We start from the raw sequence: 22,655 nt of genomic DNA, 5'->3' as shown, positions 1-22,655 counted from the left end.
CTCCTTTGGGAGGAAGGGCGGGATAGAAATTGAATACATCAAAATAAATGTACATCAGCTCTCCATCCTAGGCTGGCTTTCTGGCTGACGACTAATTTATTATTCATTCTGGTCTAGCACTCCAGCTAAACTTTCTTCAACAAAGCGAAACATCTGGGCCACAAGAATCGAACCCTTGTCCCTCAAAACCTAAACTATGAGTCAACTTGAATAAGCTCACATGAATAGATTGGCTGTTGATTGGGGCCTGTCAGTGACAGTCTGCACCTGAGAGGAGGCAATTCCCATTCTGGTTTCTGCTAACCCATGCAGCTCAACAGGGTGATGATCACGTGTTCCCTGCATGAACATTTATGCCATGTATACACACGTGGAATCACTGGCCTCGAGTAGTCGTGATGCCTTTTTACACAGCCTCATGTACCACTGTCTGTGGAAGGCGTAAGAAGTCACTAGATGAGTGTGATTCTGTGTGCGCATGTGTGCATGTGCAAATGGTGTACGTACAGCATGACTGTGAGGGGAGCCAGTGTGCCCTTTGCCTTTATAAGCGATTCACGTTCATGAGTGCATGCATGTCCAGTCTGTAGGTGCGGGTGGTTAGCTGTGTGACTAAACAAGTTGATCGGAGGATGTACAAGTGGTAAGTGCGCTTGGGTGAGTATGCTGCACTGGCATGTGTCAGGAAAAGGACAGGAGGGCCCAGACAGGGTCAGGGGCTAAGGTGCACTCAGAGGCCACATGGCTCGGCTGCTCCAAAGTGAAGGAGATCGGGTTTCAAGAAAGATGCGAAGCCAGGGGCTGCAGGGGGACAGGAGGTGGGCTCTGCTAGGCTGTTTGCATTTCCCTGGCAGGCAGAAGAAGTCAGGTTTAAAAGAATATCCTTCCATTTAGGAGTTTGTTTATTGTTCTTAACTAAGCGGCTCAGACAGGCAGCCTGGCAGCCCCACATCCACATGGACTTCCCAGGGAGGGGATCAGAGGAGATGCAGCTTTCCAAACTGGGGGCACAAAGAGATTGTTGTATGGCTGCATCTGAGGAGGGGGGCAGAAGAGGTGGATGAAAGGAAGCTTTGCAGCCCAAGATCATGGGAGAAGGCATGTGCTAATGCATTTAGGACATCTGTTTTGGGGAAAACCTCCTGAAAGCTTTCTTTTAACACCTCACAGCAAGGAGTTCCACTGGTTAACCAAATATAAGCCCACTGCTAGCACTCAGCATGCAGCACTTGGCTTCATCAGTGTTCTTTTGCTCTTGAAATTACTCTGGTCCTTGGGCACTCCTGTTAAATTCCTTATTGGCTTATTCTGTTGGCCAACATGCACGTGATGTCTGCACACACAAATATTTACCCACCTCACAAATAACAATATGCTTAGTATTTACTCATTTCAAGCTGCGGTCCTAAGCACACCCTGGGAATTAATGCCACAGTCCTGTAGATAGTAACTCCCATTGAGATCAATGGAGCTTACTCCATGGCAAATGGGTATTATCGTGCGGCCTAAATCACATTGAACCCAATGGCATTTACTTCTCAACAAATATGCCCATTATATCAGGAACCCTTGCAACAATCTTGAAAAGGCAGGTCAGTGTTGCTATCCCCATTTTACAGCTGGAAGACTGAGGCTTGAGAAATGAAAGCTTACCTAAGGCCACTGTGAGCCAGGGAATCCTTGTTCAGACCTCAGTCTCTTAGCCCCTCAGCTATGCATAGTGTGACATGCCGTTTCCTTTCCTACCATTAAACCACGGCACTCTTTTATTTCCAACAAATGGCATCTCCCCAAAGCACCTTTCTTTTCAGAGTTTCTCCCAGATGTTTCTATATGCCGATCAGTCAATTCTCTCGTGTAGTGTGCCAGTATCAGGGTACACATAGCTTATAAGTAATGCTTATTTGCTTTCTCTTCCTACATCTGCACTAACACCTACCGGTAGTGGCTGGTTGGCTCATGAATGATATTTTTTCCTTACAGGAAAAACACACACACATACGACATCACGTCTGAAGTGCTGCAAGACAGGATTCGGGGCTGTTTGCCAGAGTTACCGGACTGAGCAGACAATATCGGGAGGCGTCTATCCAGAGACATACGCACATTCCGACGTGTGTGTGTGTGTGTGTGTGGGCGCGCGCGCGCGCGCGCGCGCATCCTCCGCACCATTGTAGGGGCGTGTGTTCCCTGTGTCATAAAAGTGAGGTCAAGAAAGTTCGCTCCGTTCAATGATATCCATCAAGCTCAGGAGGAGCGCAGTGGGGTGAAGAATCCTCAGGAGATCTCACTAGTCAGTAGCCAGAGAGGGATGGGGGGGTGGGGGTGGAGAAGGGCTGATGAGATGGAAATAGCCACGTGAAGACCAAAAAAAAAAAGAGGGAAAGAAAATAGCTGTAAATGAAACCAGCCAGATTCCTGCAGCCAAAACAGGAGACAGGAAACGCTCGCTTTTTAGATTATTTATCCTAAACTCTAACCTATGGGCCACACGCTGGCTCCCTAACTGGGGAAGACTGCTCCACACCCTTTAGGCTCGGCCGCTGCAGCCAACTTCACCCTCACTTGATTAGAACACAACAATTCTCACTTCTGTTAGCAATTTGTTGCCAATAACAAACATCCTGCAGCGAAGTGGACCCGCCGAAAGAGGCGCCTGGTTCCTGCAGGCACGGCGCCCCCACCTGGTGATCTGCTTAACAGCACGATGGAGCGAGCGGCAAGTCCGATTTCACCACTGATTCCTCTCATTCTCTCCCTTTCACCACCTCCGCCTACCCCCCCTCCTTCTCTGCTTATATCTTATTTTACTCTCTGCGCGTCCCCCCTCCTTCTTTCATTATCAAAGGGGATTTGGATCTTTCGACTTCCCACCCCAAACATTGCCTGATCTATCATGTCACTCACCATAGCTGCCAATCTATCCCTTATTTTAAGGGATTTTCCCTTATGCTGAATAGGCTTCCTCGCGAGAAAAGGGAAAACTTGGCAGCTATGTCACTCACACACAACATTTCTCAGGCCAGGCTCCCAACTTGCACACTTCTTTGGAAAGAAGTCCCATCAAAACCAGCCAGGCACAGATCCCCCTCTTTACTTTTCTCTCTTGCAAGAGACACTACAGGGCAGTTTTGAACCTGTCTGTCTCGCAAGATTTGTGCTACAGGTGACCATCGCTGTGCATTTGGGGTAGCATAACCTAGGGCAGAAACAAAATGTGTATAGATTCAGTTAGTGTTTTACATTTGCATTAACTGATCTTCCTAAGCAAACACTGATTTCAGCCTCAGACATGAATCTAGCCCAGTAAACATGACCACTGGAATGTAAACTCGTTGAATTTTCCCTCCCTCCCTTGGCAGTGGGAACTGGCCTCAGTACAGGCCTTTTTGACTTGGATCTCATTGGTTCAAAGATTCTAGGGCTCCGTCAGAATAAATGTGCCTCCCTCCTCCTCCTCCCCCCCCCCCCCGCTCTTAGGGGAGAAGCTTCTCTTTCTCCTGTCTCCTAATATTTTCCATATGAAGAAGCCTTCATGAAGCTGTGCCCTGCCCTGCCGGTGAGTCTTAGGCGGGTTAGAGACGACCCTGGGATCCTTTAATCCTCTCTTTCTCTTTCATCCTCAGCCACAGCTGGACGCCCCATTGATGTGGAACAGACCAAACACCAGGCCTCTCACTAAGCTGCTGCTGGCTGCTGTGGGGCCTCTCTCGCTTTACAATACAGCCAAAGCCACTGTTCTCATATCTCTGCAAGCTCACAGCCCTGTATACCCAGAGCTCGGCCATACATTCAGCCTGTGCTGTGGCCTCCTCCATCTATCTGTAACCCCTGAACAAACACAGCTTGTCCTCCAGCCCCCAATTCAGATCGGTCCATCCAAAACCTTCCCAGCTATATAGCCTCTCTGCATCTGTGCTCCTGTATGTTACTGAAGTCGGGGCTCTAAAAGCAGGGGTGCTTTTCCCTACCAACATTGTACCTCGAATTCTTTCCCTTGCCTCGTGCTTACCGTCTGAGCAACCAATTTTGCACTAAAACCCCTACCCTCTAAATGTTTGAACCAAGAGGTGTAGGTGCACATGCGTTGCAGCTGGTTCCATTTCTGTGTTTTTCATGTCTGGGTGAAGGCACTAATTTTTTTTAATGTTTTCAAAACCAGAAGGAAATGATATTTCGGGGTAATAAGAGTTTGAAAGGTCACGTGTGCCTATTTTTTGCTGCTACCTTTAGTTTTAGAGATGATACTGTTCTCCCCAATCACAGTTACACTAAAATCCTGGGCACCTCAATTGTTTTCTATGGGGCAGCAATCCACCAGGGAAGACCACCAGAAAAAGGCTTTAAAACAAACTAAGAATCTAGCACATAATGGGTGTTTCACACTAGCTTTCTCTTTGTCTAATTGGCTAGATCAGCTTTCCTAAATGTCAGTCATTGCTATGACTTCATTCATTGACTAAAAATACTGAAAAGTGTGAGCCGGCTAGTTTTTCACAAAACAAATGAGGAGAATAATGCCTGCACATTTTGCATCATATATCAGGTTTTATAAATGCTAGAACTTTATATATATATATTTTTTTTAAAAAAAAGAATGCTGGCAATCTGGGGATTGTGGTTCTTCAGGGGGCAATTGCACCCCTAGCCTTGCCTTCCCCCCCCTCCCGATACACCCATGGATTGAACTTGTGACCTTCTTGTACACTACCACTAAGCTATGGTTAGAATTCAGATGCTATCCACACTCACAACCAAAGGTGGGCAAATCTGTCAATTTAGTTTCTCTGTTTCTCATTTTCCCAGTTGCAAGTTCTCCACATTTCCACATGTTTGCTTTAAAAAAAAGTCCTCATGAAAATTCATTAGTATTTTAGTGCCAATTTCTCCTAATATGCAAAGCCCTTTCCCCTAATATAGTGCTTTTTGGTATGTTATTTTCACCAATCTATGCATTTATACACACATTTGACCCTAGCATATGCATTTTTGTAGAAGTTACTTGGCTGAAGAGATGCAATGCAAAATCTGGGTAAGTGCAAAGTCAAAGGATGCCTGTGTTTCTGTTTGCATACTGTTTCAAAAAGTGTGGCCACACTAGGTTTGCCTTTAAATGTGAACTGAATCAAATTTCTTACCCATCCCTACATACAACTATTACCCATCTCTAGCTAAAACAGCGCTTAAAAGTCTACAAATTCTCCCAGCTCTCTCAAAGTCTGCAACCTGTCTGTAATGCTTATAATGGCATTAGCTATAAAACAAAATAGTCTCTTCTTCCTTATGTCCAAAGTGTGTTTTCCTTGCACGCTCCTCAGTTGGGAGGTTCCTGTGCTTACGCTAGGCATACCTCTCATCTCTATCTAGCACTTTGCTGTCTGTCATTTGGGGATGGGGAACCTGTGATGGGAACTCCCATCAACCCTAGCCAGCAAGGCCAATGGCCAGAGCTGGTGGAAGTTCTGGTCCAGCAACACCTGGAGGGCTGCAGGTTCCCCATCCATACTGTAGTGCCTATGAGAGGGAAGAAGTCACAGGCAACTTGTTTGAAATAGTCTCTGTTCCAAGTCTGTCCAGTCACACCAAGCCCAAAATGACTGGCTCTAGCTGAGCACTGGTAGCTGCTTCTACTTCTCATAAGTCAGCGAGGTGGAGCTAGCTATGGAAAAAACTGCCAGGTATGCTTCTGAGTCCTCAATGAAGGATCAAGCCTTGGTCATTGCCAGCAGTGTGGTCACAGAATCCCCTCTAGTGGTCCTTGGTTGCATTACAGGCATCTCATCAGTAGGGACTGCTTACGGGTTAAGTTTGAATTGTTTTTATTTCTGATCCTTGTCTGCCCTCTAATGGCTGAAAAGCATCAGTCACAGGAAGGCAACCTTCACTCCAATGAGCTGGGACATCATCAGCTCTCCCACTGAAACACACATTTCCCAAATCCTTTTTGTACATCAAGGAAACCGGGCCACTTTGACAGACAAGGTGATGGATGAAACAGACCTTTGGGCTGCCAAAGCAAGATGGTTCTATGATTATTACTGCAATTTGATGTGTGCTGCTTTCCACATTAATGTCCCGCGAAGAAGCTCACAACACAATGGGAAATGTCAAGACATAAGTAACGTAAGAAGTTGCATTATATTGAGCCAGACTATTGGTCCATCCAGCTCAGGGTTGGCTACACAGATGGGCAGGGGCTCTCCAGGATTCACATCCCCTGCCACTGAGCTATGGACCTTCATTCCAGTAAACAGTCTAAATACCAAGCCATTTTGAAACATAACGGAGCAAGCCAAGTAATTTTGATAACACAAGCATCATAAGAATTTAAATTCATGCTATATATTAAAAAGAAACAACCACTGTTATCAGTATTATTTGTCAATTGCTCTAATTTAGGAAGCAGAGTCAGCTGTGAAAACTTTCCAGGGCAGCCAGGCATTTAAAACAAAAACAAAAACATAACCAGCAGCAGCCAGTTCCTCAAAAGTGCCAAGGGCAGGAAATAGCAAGCAGATTCTCTTGCAATATCTACTGTACCAGATGATCTCTCACTATGTTCTGGCGCAGGTCTTAAAAACTTCAACAGCAAAAACACAGGGGTGGTGGGGGTTGTGTTCTGTCTCTTTCCTTGAGCTTTGGCTGTTCCTACAGTGGCTGGAGGGCCTGCGGTCGCTGCAGAAGGATACCCACAGAAACCCACCTCTTCAGGGAAGCAGGTGTTTTCAATTGTCCCAGGTTAGGCCTCACCCCACAGCTAGATTCTTAGGAGCTGGGTGGCCTCAACCTATGTTTCCCCTGAGGAAGCTTGCCTTATCTCGGCAGAAGTAGCAGGAACCTGAGGAGGAGGAGGAGGAGGAAGCAGTTGCCCTTCCTTTGCTTAGCTTTGGTTCCATCGATATGGCCCTTGAGTACATAATCTTGTATCTGGGATAATACAATTCCGAGTGGTGGAAGGGTTTGCATGGACACAGGGTTGGTAGGAGGGTGATAGGAGTTGGAGAGAGGGGGTTTGCATGGGCCTGGTTCCCTGAAGTCTCAGGAGAGAGAGTTTTTGTGTGGGCACAGGGTGGGTCAGAGAGTGAGGGGGAGGGGTTGCACACAGACCTTCCCAGACCTGCCCCAAGGGCCATTTCAAGATATCTGGAGGGCTGCATTTGTCCCCCAGGTCTGAGCTTGCCCACCCATGCCATAATGAATGATTTACTGCAAACACAGGAATTTCTCCCACTTAGCTCCTCCCCTAGAGCGAGTGAGGGCAACAAACCACACTCAGCATTATGACTGAACCAGAGATTGTGGTTTATTTCACTCAAGCCACCTGAGCTTCACATTGTGGTTTTGTTGGGGGGATGAAACAAACCATGATCCCCAGTGCAGACATGACTCTAAGCCAGGCATCCCCAAACTTCGGCCCTCCAGATGTTTTGGACTACAGTTCCCATCATCCCTGACCACTGGTCCTGTTAGCTAGGGATCATGGGAGCTGTAGGCCAAAACATCTGGAGGGCCGCAGTTTGGGGATGCCTGCTCTAAGCCAAGGAATGTGGGTTTTTGCTCCTACATATGCAGCCATATGACAGGTGAATGCAGCACTGATGGAAACTTTGCTATAGACCTTCCAGAAGTGATTCCCCCAGACAGAATGTAAGATGTGCAACTGGCCTGAAGCTCTGTGCAAACAAGTGCAGCTAATTTGCAGAAATAAAATGCACCAGCCTGGTTCATCTGTCTACTAGACCCACCAAGCAGTGATGCTCTAAACACAAGCAGGGCTGGGGGGCAATTAAGGCACTGGGTGATGGAAGCACAAAAGCAACACACACTGTACACAGTTGCTGTGAGGTGTGAGTCATTAAATCTTCTTACACAAGCACACCCACAGAGTACAGCTGTAAAAAGAGGCAGCCAATGAGAAGTGGTAGGAATGCGTAGGATATTTGCAGATGCAGACAAGAGGAACTGCTAAACAAAGCAAAGAGCAGGCAAGGATCATGGGGGACAAAAGAGGAACAGGAAGTACAGTTCCCAAGTTTGTTAATACCCAGCTCCCAGAAAGCACCATCAAATGTTAACACAAAATGCTAGAAAACTCCCCAGGAGCCCCTTATTTTCCTGGGGAACTGAGATGCTAAATTCAATGATGACAAAACTAAAGAGGGCCCTCTAATGCCAGTCTGGTTTTAGGATATAAGAAGCTATGGTGCCAACCTTGTGTGGCATTGCTACATATCAGGAACACAGAGACTATGCCCAACACAGAAAAATATGATCTGCAGGTTTCCACAGAGCCTTACCAATCATCATCGATGGCATGTACTCAAGCTTGTTTACTTCTTTAAAGATATGGGGTGCACTTCTGCCACTCTCATGGCAGTATTCTCTGTTTTGTCCAATTATATGTGCACATGAGTTTGACCAAACTGCGGGAGGCAGTGGAAGACAGGAGTGCCTGGCGTGCTATGGTCCATGGGGTCACGAAGAGTCGGACAACAATGTGCACAGACTGTGTACCTAACAAGTGACCCCAGTGCAATAAGTATGACACATACTGAATCATGTTCACTTATACAGTATAGCCTGTGAACCTGGCTATCAGTTGCAGATTTCAAGAACTTGCACAAATCTTTGCAAATTACCAGGGAAGTCAATGGGACTTCAGTGGGCATCAGCAATGATGAGCAGGCATGGGTTGTGGCTGAGGGTCATTGCCTATCATCATGACTTCCTCTTCTGATGCAGCTGTCCCTCTCCCGCTTTCAGGTTCTAGGTAATCAATTTATACCAGCTGCCATTCAGATTTTTCAAGCTAAAGTGTCGACCCAGCTACTTCTTGGGATCCCAATATGGATACAAGCATGTAATAGTGATTTAAATAAGATACACTCAAGTTTCTTGAGACGTATCCTCAGGCTCCCAAATTCAATTGAATATGAGACGATGTGTGTAGGTATACATTTTGGAATATTGGGTGTGGACTAGCACTATAAAATACCGGCCACATTGCCATTTTCATTCCCAACCTTCAAGTATGCTTTCTGATTTACTTAAGAACTCCTATAAATCCAGATGGCTCCAACTCATACATAGCAGAATTAGATCTATTAGTATTGACTTGGAATTATTGCATAATTCTAGTGAGCAATATATTTATTGCAATATCCAAATTAGATTAAGGGGTATTGAAAAACAAAACATTGAGTCAGCTGTAAATACAATCTGCCCCCCCAAGTTCTATGGTTAAAATACAACCAAGAACAGGATCACTTACCGGTATATCACAAAGTTAATAATTCCAGTCCAACACAGGGCATTTATGTTAGCCCAACTGAATGTTTCTCCCTCAGATTTTGTTAAGGGCAGATATTTTAACATCCCTAGAAATGATAGACATTGAGGATGTTATTTGAATGAATGTACTGTACCAGACACTGTAGAACATATTCTTTTCTACTGTCCACTGCACAACCAGCTACATAAACACGTGTTATCCCCCTTTGGGAGTAGTTAAACATCATGGCACAATGAAAATATCAGATTCTACCTATCTGATATTAACCCGGAGGTAACTGCAAGGTGACTGAGTTACTGTCGATAGTACAGTATCTCTTAGAGTGGTAAATGGCACAGTTTAGCAAGAAGACACTCCAATGGAAATTTCTGTTACTATATATCTTCTATGGCTGCTTCTTTGTTCAAATTTTTGTATATGAATGTTTTAAGATGGTCTATATCTGTAATGCCTAATAAAGGTTTGGAGAAAGAAAGCTGTCAGGTTCTAGATCAGGGGTCAGCAAACTTTTTCAGCAGGGGGCCGGTCCACTGTCCCTCAGACCTTGTGGGGGGCCGGACTATATTTTGGAAAAAAATATGAACGAATTCCTATGCCCCACAAATAACCCAGAGATGCATTTTAAATAAAAGGACACATTCTACTCATGTAAAAACATGCTGATTCCCAGACCATCCGTGGGCCGGATTGAGAAGGCGACTGGGCCGCATCTGGCCCCCGGGCCTTAGTTTGGGGACCCCTGTTCTAGATCCCTCTCACTGGCATAGCACTGCTGATCCCTACATTTTCAGTACATTTTGCTGGTGTATTGCTTAATCCACAACAGAGAGTGGATGTTCCTCTTCTGTGTCCTTTGTGTCTAGTAAGGCAAAAAAAGATTGCCGTTGTGCAAGACTCTGTTTTCATCTTTGCTTGCGAATCTTCTCTCTTTATCTGCTGGAGTGAGATGGAGAACTTTATGCATCTCATCTTCTTGGTCTCCTTGTCAGGTATGAGATTTAGAATCCTATGCTGGTTGGATAAGTGCGTGATAAGCAGGCTAGGAATTATGGTATGAATGGGTCAGATAAGGACTGGGTTTATATGCATGCATGATGCTGAAGGCAAGGCACAATTGATCCTGCTGAAAACAAGCTATCTGGACTAAGAAACTTTTTACTAAAATGTCATTCTTAATTTGCCAAGCAGCAGTGGTACATCTTGCTTGCTTCTGCTGTCTCCATGTGGCACACTTTGCAAATTGCATTGAATTGGATAATGGGCTAGGGATAGTGTGTATGGAAAGTTATGTCCACAGTGCAAGAGACTGAGCGAAAGGAGTCTGTTGGATCTGTCCTCTGGCTGTATAGACCTTACATTCTATCATTCTGTACAGCAGATACAAGATTATGAAAACCTCAAACTGTGATCAGCCAAAGGGCAAAGCAGAAGCACTCTGTGCTAGATGAGAACATAAGGAAAACCTGGCTATATCAAGCCAGAGGCCAACTAGTTCAGCGTCTTATTCTCACAATGGCAAACCAGATGCCTATGCTAATGCTACAACAGTGGAAGTTGAAGAAGGCCATCATGGCTATTAGCCACTGATAGCCTTATCCTCCATGATATTTATGCTTACTTTTATTTATCCATTTGCGCCCCTTGCTTGCATGCTTGTTTCACATCCCACTATATTTGGTGGGGGCAGAGCAGTTTACATCTGCTTATCTAAATGTTTGTACCCTCCTCTTTGCCACAGAGGAGGGCTGAAAATGGGCAAGGAATGGAGTAGGGAAGAGATAAGAAATACTTGAATCGTGACTGGATGTGTCTAGCAAAAATATTTGCATGGACCAGAAGCAGTAGTTAAAAACAGTCATTGGAGGCTGTGAGTTAAGGGACGGCGATGTGAAGGGGATGCTAAACCCTTTCTCATCCAGCCATTTTTCTTCTTATCAATCCTCCCCTCCACTATTTTTCACCTCTAAGGAGAACATCACACACACACACACACACACACACACACACACACACACACACTTAAATATTACCAATGTGCAAAATATACATCACTCTACAAGGGAATGAAAAGGACCAACACATATGCAGAATATTATTGATTGCAAGGGAGTTGCACTGGTGTGAACGCAACCTTTCAAATCTGCAACAAAAGGCATTCTGGACCATGAAGCAACATGTAACTGTTTTCTTCAGGCAGCAGATTCCATTTCCCCCTGTTCCAGCTCAGAAAAGGGGTTGAAGGCGATTCTGACTTCAAGTGCAAAAATCTCTAAGTAATTCCTTTATGCAGTGGAATCGCCCATGTCAAGAAAAGATGCACTAGAAAGAGCTCCACTGTCTATATCGATAGATTTCCTTCTCTCGAAATCGGTCGCTAAATCATAGAATCATAGAACTGTGGAGCTGGAAGGGACCCCCAAGGGTCATCTAGTCCAACCCCTTGCAATGCAGGTAGAGAGCTCTTCCAAATGGCCTGTTTGTTGAGCATTCATCCCAATTTGTTGCACAAATTTGCACAGAGGTTGTATGAGGTTATATTGAGCATGCATCCTGATTTGTTTACGTGGAGGTTACATGACCACCGAACATCACCATTATCCCACACTTTGCGTTACATTTTCCCATTACTTTTTCTAACTTCCCCAAATCTGCGGGTTTTGGGGAGACCATCAAATCCACTTTGATTGTTCAACCTAACTTTCCCACTGTATGATTGAATCCTACCCACAAAATAGTGACAGTCTTGAAGCAGCCTCAGGCTGCTCTTCCAGAATCCCCATATTGCACCACTCTGGGGCAGGACTTAAGGCAGAGGCAGCATGCGTGAGTCACATCTGACCAAATCATGATTTACATTACTCATGCTTTTTAAAAATGTGCTTAAGCTAGCCATTTTTATTTTGAACAAGAAGCAGATTTGTGGGCTTCTGATCCTGAATTCATTCCTGATCCAAATTGACAGCCTGCTGCATAGTGCCACCGTAAGTACCGTAAAGTTAACAGCACTTGGGGAGATAAACAGCCACAGGAGAAGGAGAATTTTCAGCCAGAAATCAACATCGGGCCTGACCTACATCAGGCGCAAGTTCTGGATCAAGGCCCTACACAGCTGCTGCTCCTTGAAACAAAAATGACCACTCCCCACATCAAATGGGGGGCGCCTTTTGCATGGTTGAGCGCAGGCCCCCCCCCCCCCGGATCCCAGTGCGACTCCTGGTAGTTCGGGCTGGCCTCATCCTTCCCAGGCTGGATACCTGGAGGTCTCTGCCTACCTCAGCCAATCGCCCAATCCTGCCTGGGGAGGCATTGCCAGGGGATTGGCCAGGTAAGGGGAGGGACTGTCCTGCCCACACAACAGAAGGTGAATCTTACCTGTGAAGCGGCAGTTGGCTCTAGAGTTAAGTCTTCTTTTGCAGGTTAACCTATTCTCCACAGGTACGTAGGTGCTGCTACTTCAGGGTCACTGTTGAAGGGCCGGAAAGGAAGTTTCCTGCATGGTTTTGGAAGGTTTTGCCTTTCCCGTAGCAAAACATCACAACTTTGGCGGTTTCAGGCCTTGGGCGGAATCCATTAGTCTATCTTCCTAAAGGTGGGGTCGTGAAGCAGTGACCCACACACCCCTTGCAGTGGTAATACCAGGGTTCCCCGTTAAAGGGGTCTTGAGGGGAGGCATTGGCCATACGCCGAGAGGTTGTCATTGCTCTCCCCTCCAACGGCGGCAAAACAGGGGGCGGGCTTTCTGCTTGAACATATGTTCTCCAAAGCCAGCCCAATCCCCACACATTCTGGATAACCCTGAAGTCTCCCAGATTCCCGGCTGGGGACTGGGAAGGATAAATGCCCAATGCCTGAGCCAAGGTCACCCTGCATCTGAAACTTAATAAAGTTGTGGCCAATTTTAATCCCATAGCACATTGTCTTGAGTCATTATTCCGCTCGGGGGTCACCTGAGGTTGGGGGGTCTCCACCTGTCCACACAATGCCCAGCTTAAGGAAGTTTTTTTTAAAAAATGTAAAAAAAAAACCATGAATATAACAATGTTTTTAATAGGCTCCAAGGTCTCACATCTATTAAAACAGCCCAGTAACCTCCCCACCAGTGATGTAGAGACTTCAGAGACCTCGAGGTTTAGCACAAACTGATTTTGTTGATGAGTAAAGCAATTCGCAAGCAAATCAGCTGGGGTGTGGGTGGGTGGATTTGCCTTCTTACCTCGAGGGATCTCCTCCCCATTTATGCAGGTCATGTATATTGTAAGCTACATATCCCTGAGCAATGTGGGTGGGGCTCTGGATGATGTGGCCCCCGTGCTGTAATATGGTCACCTCCCTACCTCCCATTACAAAAATGGAAGTATGGAATACAACCCTTCTCTCCTTCCTAGAAGCATACGCGACTGAGGATGTTCCAACGGTGTATGGTGTCGAAGGAGAGCCCATCACCATCAATTGCACTTACAACCCCCAGGAGAACCAGTGGAGAGAGAAGAGTTGGTGCAAGCACATCAGTGAGATGTCATGTCAGCATGTCGTCAGCGCCCGGCGTTTTTGGATGCCGTTCCTCAAAAAAAGGAATGGCACCACTGCCATTGCCGACAACATCGAGAAGGGAATTCTCACAGTGACCATTGACCCGTTCCAGAAAGAGGATGCTGGTTTGTATCAGTGCAAGGCGGAATTCTTGGGGGCTACAAACATCCTGCAGAAAGTGAAGGTGGAAGTTCTGACAGGTAGGTCCCACCAGAGTCTTTAATCAGCTGTAAGCCTTGCCTTCTAAATAGTCAATGTCTAAGATACAAAATTATGACCCCAAATAAGATATTAGACCCACTGTACAACGATATGGTGAAAAGCAGGCACAGGCGTAAACTTCTTGCTCAGCACAAAGGGGGGGGCGAGGAAGAGCTTTTTTCTCACCCTTCTTGTATAGCCTTCCCCAGAGCTTTTTTCCTGGGGGGTATGCAGGGGTACGTATACCCCTAAACATTTTGTGAATCTAAGTTTGGCCTCATTGAGGGGCAGTATTTCAATATGAGTAGGAAAATGAGAGTACCCCTGAACATTTCTTTTAGGGAAAAAAAGCACTGGCCTTCCCTATTTCAACAAAGATGGAAGACTTAAACTACAGAGCAATGTCCTTAAGGCTGCAATCTACACACTTACCTGGGAGTAAGTTCCATTGAGAACAATGAGGCTTACTTCCAAGTAGAGATGTATAGGGTTCCACTGCTAGTCCAAAACCTACAAGTGGTCTTTGGGGGTTTGGGCTCATCTATACTGTTGCTTAATAGGGATAGTTAGCTTCCTGTGCCTCCATTAATTCTGTGTTGCCTGAATGCCATTCTTCTCCAAATTACTGTCTTCTCATCTTTCTCCCTTCCTCAATCTGGGTTTTCTAATACCCTCTCCTTTTTGGAGTATCGCTGGCATGTAAAAATCCAGACTGAGAGAGAGAAGAAAGCAGTGGCTGGGAGAACATCCTATGCCCAACAGTGAATTGATGGAGGTACAAGGAAACTTGCTATCCACAATGAGCCCATCATGTGTTTATTCCTGGATGCAACAGTGGCCTGCTCTTAATCATTGCCTTGGGTAAAGGAGCTGAAGGTAAATAAGGGTTTGCTCTGATTGATCTCTGACTGATTTGCAGTTGATAGACTATTGGAGTCAGAAATCCTTGCCCAACAGCAGCAGCAGCAGCAGCAGCAGCAGCAACTAGAAAAAGCTTTCCTCCTCTGTACAAAGTCGCTGGGAAAGGAAGTCATGGGAGAGAACCAAGAGTGGATTTCTTGTGTGAAAGGACTAAAAACAAAATTGAATTTAGCACCAATCCCAAATCCCTGGGCAGAGCATATGCTCAGATGTACCTTGCTCCTTAATTCTTAACATATGCCCACTTGCCTGGGCCACTATTCTGCACCAGATGTGATTGGTGGACCTCAAGATTCTGGTAAAAAAAATCTGCCCACCCCTGCTTTTTTGTTTGCAAGCTAAATTGCTGTGTTTCTGCCACCAGGTCTATGGGAGACTGAGGCACCTGAGGAGCCCAGAGCAGTGCACAGCATCTCCAGGTAAATCTGTACATTTGTTTTGTTGGTAAGCCTCAGGCATATTGTCATATATGCAAAGAAATATACGCATATACGTACATGATTTTTGCCTATATGCAAATATTTACCTTGTCCTTCTGTGAGAAGTCCTCTAAAGGGACTCAGCTATACAGCTGCAAATATAACGTTTTAAGTGCATTATACTAATGTGACGCTAGATGGTGCTGATGGGATAATGGCAAACTCCATATATATATATATTGTTGTTTAGTCGTTTAGTCTTGTCCGACTCTTCGTGACCCCATGGACCAGGCACTCCTGTCTTCCACTGCCTCCCGCAGTTTGGTCAGACTCATGTTGGTGGCTTTGAGAGCACTGTCCAACCATCTCGTCCTCTGTCGTCCCCTTCTCCTTGTGCCCTCCATCTTTCCCAGCATCAGGGTCTTTTCCAGGGAGTTTTCTATTCTCATGAGGTGGCCAAAGTATTGGAGCCTCAGCTTCACGATCTGTCCTTCCAGTGAGCACTCAGGGCTGATTTCCTTCAGAATGGATAGGTTTGATCTTCTTGCAGTCCATGGGACTCTCAAGAGTCTCCTCCAGCACCATAATTCAAAAGCATCAATTCATCAGCGATCAGCCTTCTTTATGGTCCAGCTCTCACTTACATACATCACATATTGTAAAAATGTTTTTTAAAAAACAAAACATTTCCACAGTGGTTTTTTTTATATCTGTGTTGATTCAGCCAAGGTGGCTTACATGGCAAAATCTGAATTAAAAACAAGCTGAAATGAATAATAATCATTAGAACACAAAAATAGCAGCACAGGAAACATCTCAGCACACAGCTAAACGTCATCAGCTCTAGGCTGGGGGGGTGAGGAGCTGGGATGAATAAATCCCATGCCAAGCTACTCTGGTATGGGGAGTACACAACAGGTTTTTAAGTAGCAAGCTTGGCAGTTCTTACTATAGATAGGATACAAATACAGTCAAAGTTGAAGCCTGGTTTTTGATTAAGGAAATTTAGGTTCTTTCCCACGGATAATTTGTGAAGCCATGTGTGGATGGCGTTAGCCACAATCCATCTCTAGCCTGCAGATTATTGAGAAGTGCTGCGTTTTGGTGTGCTCCCCCACCCCCACCCCACCAACCAGCTTCGATCTGATCTGAAAATGTTAAGATATCCCCACACACTGGTCTGGGTAGACAGTGAGTGACTCGGAAGCACATCCAGCCATATTGAGGTGTACAATAACATGCAGGTACTTTTTCAGGCAAGGGGTGGAGGAGGTAAGCAAGCTTGTTGCATGTTAAGTTGGCAATATGCACACATCCGGTTAGTGATGAAGCTTGATGGCAGAGATGAGAGGCAGATATAATGGCTTTAAGAGACTTACATCCTTCCTTGGGACTTCATCGCTTTTTGGTCCAGCAGGTTTTTTAGGTGGCAATGTGTATAAACCAATTAGTTCAAAATGTGGTGGTCCAACTGCATTTTGGAGACTTTTCTGCTCGTTCTGGTGAGTGAGAGGCACCAGACTCCTGCCCTCTTGGTTTCACTGTAGGAAGACAATAGCTTCCTTCACAATCTTGAGTGTCAAGCATGTCTCCAAGGAAAGGTAAGGGCATACAAGCACAAGGGCTATAGGAAGCTAGTAAAAGAGATGCCACACCTCACCTCACTGAGTCTGGGCCCGTTCCTGTTCAACATGTAGGCTGCAAAAAATAAAAAATAAAATAAAATAAAAAGTATGTCATGCAGCAAAGCACCCCATCCAACTAAACTGCAGGGGATTGGAAGGATTCAGGTGTGTTTCCAATCCTTGGAATTAGATTTGCCTGACCATCTCTTAAGAAATTATCCTAATCATCATCTCCCTGCTGTGTTGCAGAAGGGAAAATGTATCCAAGGCCCTATTGAACCTTGTAGTTCCTTAGAGATTTCCGATTCTCTGCATCCTCCCCTCTTCTTGACTGGCGCATCTCACCAGGGATATGCAAGATGATTCTAACATAGAAATTACCCATTCTCATTACAGCTCCTACACTTGTGTTGCTAGCAAGTGACAAAGGGTGGGCTCAAATAAATCTGCTAAATGTGATTACCTTGAACATAATTCACTGGGACTCTTCAGCTGTGACATCTCAGGGGTGATTCAGCTGTTCTTTGCCCATGTAAGGCACAAACAGACATGCTGGTAGCAGATTCCAAGCCAGGCCTATAAAGCAAGGCAGTGGGGGAGATTTAAAGCACAGTATGAGGAGGCAGGAGGAGAAAGCTAACTCCATCCCTCTCCTATGCTTTCCTGGTGAAACTTGAATTAATGCAATGCTTCATACCAGGGGTAGCCAATATGCTGCCTTTCAAATGTCATAGAATCATAGAGTTGGAAGGGACCCCAAGGGTCATCTAGTCCAACCCCCTGCAATGCAGTAATCTCTATTAATGCACAGCTGACAGATAGCCAACCAACCTCTGCTTAAAAACGCCAAGGAAGGGGAGTCCACCACCTTCTGAAGAAGTGTGTTCCACAGCTCTTACCATCAAAAAGTTCTTCCTAATGTTTAGTCAGAATTTCCTTTCTTGTAACTTGAATCCATTGGTTCGAGTCCCACCCTGAAGAACAGGAGAAGACAAGCTTTCTCCATCTTCCAATGTGACGGCCCTTTTAGATACTGTAGTTGAAGGTGGCCGTCATATCTCTTATTAGTCTCCTCTAAACATACCCAATTCCCTCAACCGTTCCTAAGGCTTTTTGTTGGACTACAACTCCCATCAGCCCCAGCCAGGATGGTGGGAGTTGTAGTCCAACAACATCTAGAGAGCTCCATATTGGCTACCCCAGCACTATGCATACGGATGCATCGAAAAATGATCGGGAAACTTCAGCTGGTCCAAAATAGGGCAGCAAGATTATTGTTAACAGGCTGAAATGGTGATATTATGCCAGTGCTTTGCTATATGCACTAACTTCCAGCCTATTTCAAGGTTCAGTTCAAAGGTCTGGTATGACTTTTGGATAGCTTAGAGCCAGGGTACCTGAAGGAACAACTCCTCTCATATACCTGTCTGCACCCTAAAATAACATTCAGAGGCCATTCTCCATCTGCCCACCCCAACCCCATTAGGCCAGGCAGAAGACTACAGAAGAGAAGACCTTTTCAGTGGTAGCCCCCTACTTGTGGAAAGCCCTCCTCAGCAGGGCTCACTTGACACCTGCATTGTGGTTTTTACTGCATCTGGATAAGGCCTCTTTATTTTCCCAGGCTTTTCAGTTTTAAAGCATGTTTTGAGTACTTTTTTAGACCTTAGGACCTATTGGTTTTAGTTTAAAGTTGTTTTAACTGCTGTTTGATTTCATCTTCTTATAATATTTTTTATATTTTATTAGGTGTGGGTGTTTTAAACGTACACCATCCAAAGAAATTACTGTTAATGGATGGTATGAAAATGTTGTAAATTAAGTGCTTTTTAACTATTTCCATACTGGTGGGAATTCTTTCCTGTTATACCCCCGCCCCTAAAGTCAGAAAAGTTAGCTTTTAAAAGAACTGGTTGGGGTACTGGTAGGGGAAAGGTTCATCCCCTATGCCCAATCCATGCTCCCCTGTTTTATAGGGATTTGTCAGGAACCCAGTCTTGACACTCGGGATGGATGCCATCATGTGTACTTTGGCCCTTAGAGAACAGAATATTTCCAGTCTCTGTAGGAAGAGTTTCCACCCTTCATTAGGCTTCCATGTGGAATGCAAACTCTTGGCAGCAAAGTGAATTTTATACTTGCCAAAAGCTATGTTAAACAAATGGAACTCGACAGGAGGAACATTTTCAAAACACAATGAACTGTGAAGGAAGGCGAAAGCACCTCATAAATCTAGCCAAGCTAAAAAATCTTAACTTTCCTCTTCCATGTCAATTCTAAGACCCTCAGTTCCATATCCCACTTCTCTTTTTTCCACGGAGCTCCATGTTCCATCCAGGCTCAGACCAGCTTTGCTTCAGCAACACGGCTGCGTCACATTCCTTCAAACCGTGGCTGTGTACACATTGCCATCTTAAAGCACAGCCGGGTCATTCTTTTTCTCAATGCAAGAACTAAATCCTGTTGGGAGGGATGGAGTAACACATCAAACACTGCATTTCATAAGAAAGGACAGAATATACCGGTATACGGATTGTGGCTAATGCCATGTGTACTCCGTTTCCCAACCCAGCAGTGGTACCCCACTGGATGCAGAACAAACCCCAAGATCTACCCCTCAGCGCCTCCATCTTGTCAGGCTATGGCTGGTGGCTGGTGCAAATAAAGATTCATTCATTCATTCATTCATTCATTCATTCATTCATTGTCAGGCTCACTGTCCATTTGTTATCCATCCTCTAGGGAATTATTCAAGGCCTCATAAAAGTGGCATACAACAAGCAGAGCTGGGGACTTCTTCATATATAGGAGATACTGAACTTTGGTTATTTGTACACAGCTGCTATTGCTGCATGTAAATATTGACAAGAGTTGGAAGAGGGATCTTTGAGGTAGAGCCAAAACCATCTAAAGGCAGCTTCTGATACCATACATTACATTAGGTTCTTGCAATGTCTATGAGCCCTGCAACTCTAAGCGACTTTGAATGTGAGTTGGGGCATCAAGCAAAAGGAAATAAACCTTGCACTGCAGAGTTTGGCTATCTGAGCTTTTATGTTAGTGCATCAACGGGGAAACTCTGGCCCACCAAATGTTGCTGAACTCCAGCTCCCAGCAGGTCCACTCAGCATGGTCCACGGGCAGGGAGTTGTCATCCAACATCATCTGCAGGTCCACAAGTCCCATCCTTCCTGTTACTGCATACAAAGTTCCAATAATTTTTGGAACATTGCACCTGAGTCCTCACAGCTTAAAGACCAATAAAACTGCTGCAGTTTCATTACTTCACTACTTCTGCATTTGCAGTGCAATTCTATTCAGAAACAAGTTCCACTGTGAAAAATGAATAGTTCCTTGGATAAATCTGAAGGACTTTTGATCAGGTGGTGTATAAATTTGATAAAGAAAGAAAGAAAGAAAGAAAGAAAGAAAGAAAGAAAGAAAGAAAGAAAGAAAGAAAGAAAGAAAATGACACCTGGACATATTAATTAGAACTGGCAGTCGCTAGCTACCCCAAGTGAAATTGCTGCAATGTAAAACAGCAACAGCCATGCCAAGCAACCTCGAGTGGCTCAGTTGAGAAATTGTTTTCCCCCCCTTTTCTTTATTATAATTCTTTTCACAATAAATTACCTGCTTCATGCCCTGTCGCATTTGTATCTTTCCAAAGCACCCTGTCAGATGCTGAAGTCAATCTTCGCTTCCTTGTGGCTGGATTCTTGGGTTTCAAGCTCCTGGTTGCTGTAGTCATCTTGATCGCTGCCAAGAGCCAGTGCAGCAGACAGACAAAGGATGAGAGCCATGGAGAAAATGAGCACCAGCTCTTCCCAATCACAGGTACTCCGAGTGCAAGAGACTACTGAGAGCAGGGCTGCTGCAGAGGTCCTTTTTAAATGACTTCCACAGAACATGAATGGGGCTGGCCATATCTTGTACCAACCTAGTAGAATAGGGAATGTCAAGGTGAGTGCCTCACTGTTCTGTACCCTAGACCACCTCACAGAGCATTTTGGGGCATACAACCAGCTTACACAAGGAGCCAGAAATGCTAAGATGGGAGACCAAATGTGTACGGTATATTGTTTCCAGCAAAGTGAGTCTCTCCTCGAGCTGAGTTGCCTTTGTCTAGTCTAGACCTGAACTTAATGCAGCCCAGAATCACCTGTGACATCACAGAATCCTGGGGCCTGTTTCCAGTTACTGTGCAGAGCTACCCACAATGCAAACAGCACACAATCCTGGATTTCTGCATTGTTTCCTTGAATCGTAGCTCTCCTGGTGGCTGCCTAATCTAGCCATGTTTTTCAGTTGCCCCCTCCCACAGCTGATGGGTACATTCACAATACAAATTCATGACTTTCCACAATGAATCCTGATGACAGGTTCTGTGAAAATGCTGTAAATTTGTTGAGAGATATCCAGCAATCAAGCCCTGTTGTGCCTTCTGGAAAAACCCATGGCATTGCTAACCCCAAAATGGAAATAATGAGTCAGGAATTCAGTGTGATGCAATGGGCTTGTAGATCACGAGTTCTCTAAGTGACACATTTGAGGCATTGCTGTTTGTTCACAAGCTTTTAGAATGCATTGCTATTTCATTCTCCTACTCTGCCACCCCAATATTCCAACTGCTAATTCATTTGTTTAAAATGAAACCTAGGTATGCTGTATATTAAATGGAGAAGATATCTTCATGTGGTAGTAGTGACCTTGGGTTATATTTGGATGCCTGCTTCATTTAATTTCATAGCACACATGTCTTTTTTCGTTTCCAGGCTAAAAAGTTTGGCATAAATGGGATGTCATGGAAAGACGAATAAGTAAGAATTCAAAGATAGGTGCATAGAAATGCTCCAGCAGACAGGATGTGAAGGACATGTTTGCTTTCTCCTGTGGCCTGTGTTCCATGACCAATGCAAGGACTGTGGTGGTTCCATTTATAAAGCCAGATGTTGCCAGCAAGTCAAACTAAACAGCTTTGCTGTAGACAATAAAGAGTATCAGATGAATGCTCCACCCAGAAGCACTTTTAATATTATCTTGAGAACAATCTGTACAGTGTAAGAATAAATGTATGAATATACATCTCTTTCTCTAAGTTCTTTCTGTTGCAAAGGGAGCATAACAATAATTACATGCAGAAAAAGAAAAGAATGGCTCACACAATATAAACTGCAAGAACTGAAACAAAGATAATAAAAATAAATTGTAGTATGAACACATAACAGTTCCCTGGGTGAATTTGAAACTTAAGTATGAAAATGATGAGCATATGTAAGAATTACCCCAAAGGTAACTGTTGCATTAGAGATGGCATAGGGTTAGTTGTACACTACACCAGACCTTCATGTTCGTGGGCCATTTACGTACAAGTGCCCAGAGACAAGGTGTCTCCTGCCACACCAGACTCACAATGGAATCCTGTTCATCTTTACTCAGAATTCCAAACCTAGAAATCTAACTTCTAGAGACTTTGGGGAGGGAGATGAACTCCTTGCTCTATGTTTACAGTGCAATCCTGTGACACAGTAATCTGAGAGTAAGTCACAGTGAACACAATAAAACTTGCTCCTGAGCAAACATGAATAGAAAAGCACTGTCACAAAACTTTGACAAGGCATCCCCAAGAGACAGGAACAGGGATGGTGAGCTGCCAGGGAGAGGGAT

The 22,655-nt window shown here is 44.8% G+C and overlaps 1 protein-coding gene across 1 annotated transcript; it reads left to right on the top strand.

Moving 5' to 3' along the window:
• Window positions 1–10,192: 10,192 nt before the first annotated feature.
• On the top strand, window positions 10,193–22,166 carry LOC118088830 (triggering receptor expressed on myeloid cells 2). Its single transcript, XM_035122941.2, has 5 exons — window positions 10,193–10,281; window positions 13,678–14,022; window positions 15,309–15,363; window positions 20,659–20,825; window positions 21,764–22,166. Exons 1-5 carry the CDS (start codon window positions 10,239–10,241, stop codon window positions 21,766–21,768), a joined length of 615 nt encoding a protein of 204 aa, XP_034978832.1. The 5' UTR covers window positions 10,193–10,238; the 3' UTR covers window positions 21,769–22,166.
• The last annotated feature ends 489 nt before the right edge of the window (window positions 22,167–22,655 follow it).

Source organism: Zootoca vivipara, chromosome 7, assembly GCF_963506605.1.
Source record: "Zootoca vivipara chromosome 7, rZooViv1.1, whole genome shotgun sequence".
Taxonomy (NCBI): Eukaryota; Metazoa; Chordata; class Lepidosauria; order Squamata; family Lacertidae; genus Zootoca; species Zootoca vivipara.
This window is presented reverse-complemented; position numbering and strand designations above follow the sequence as displayed.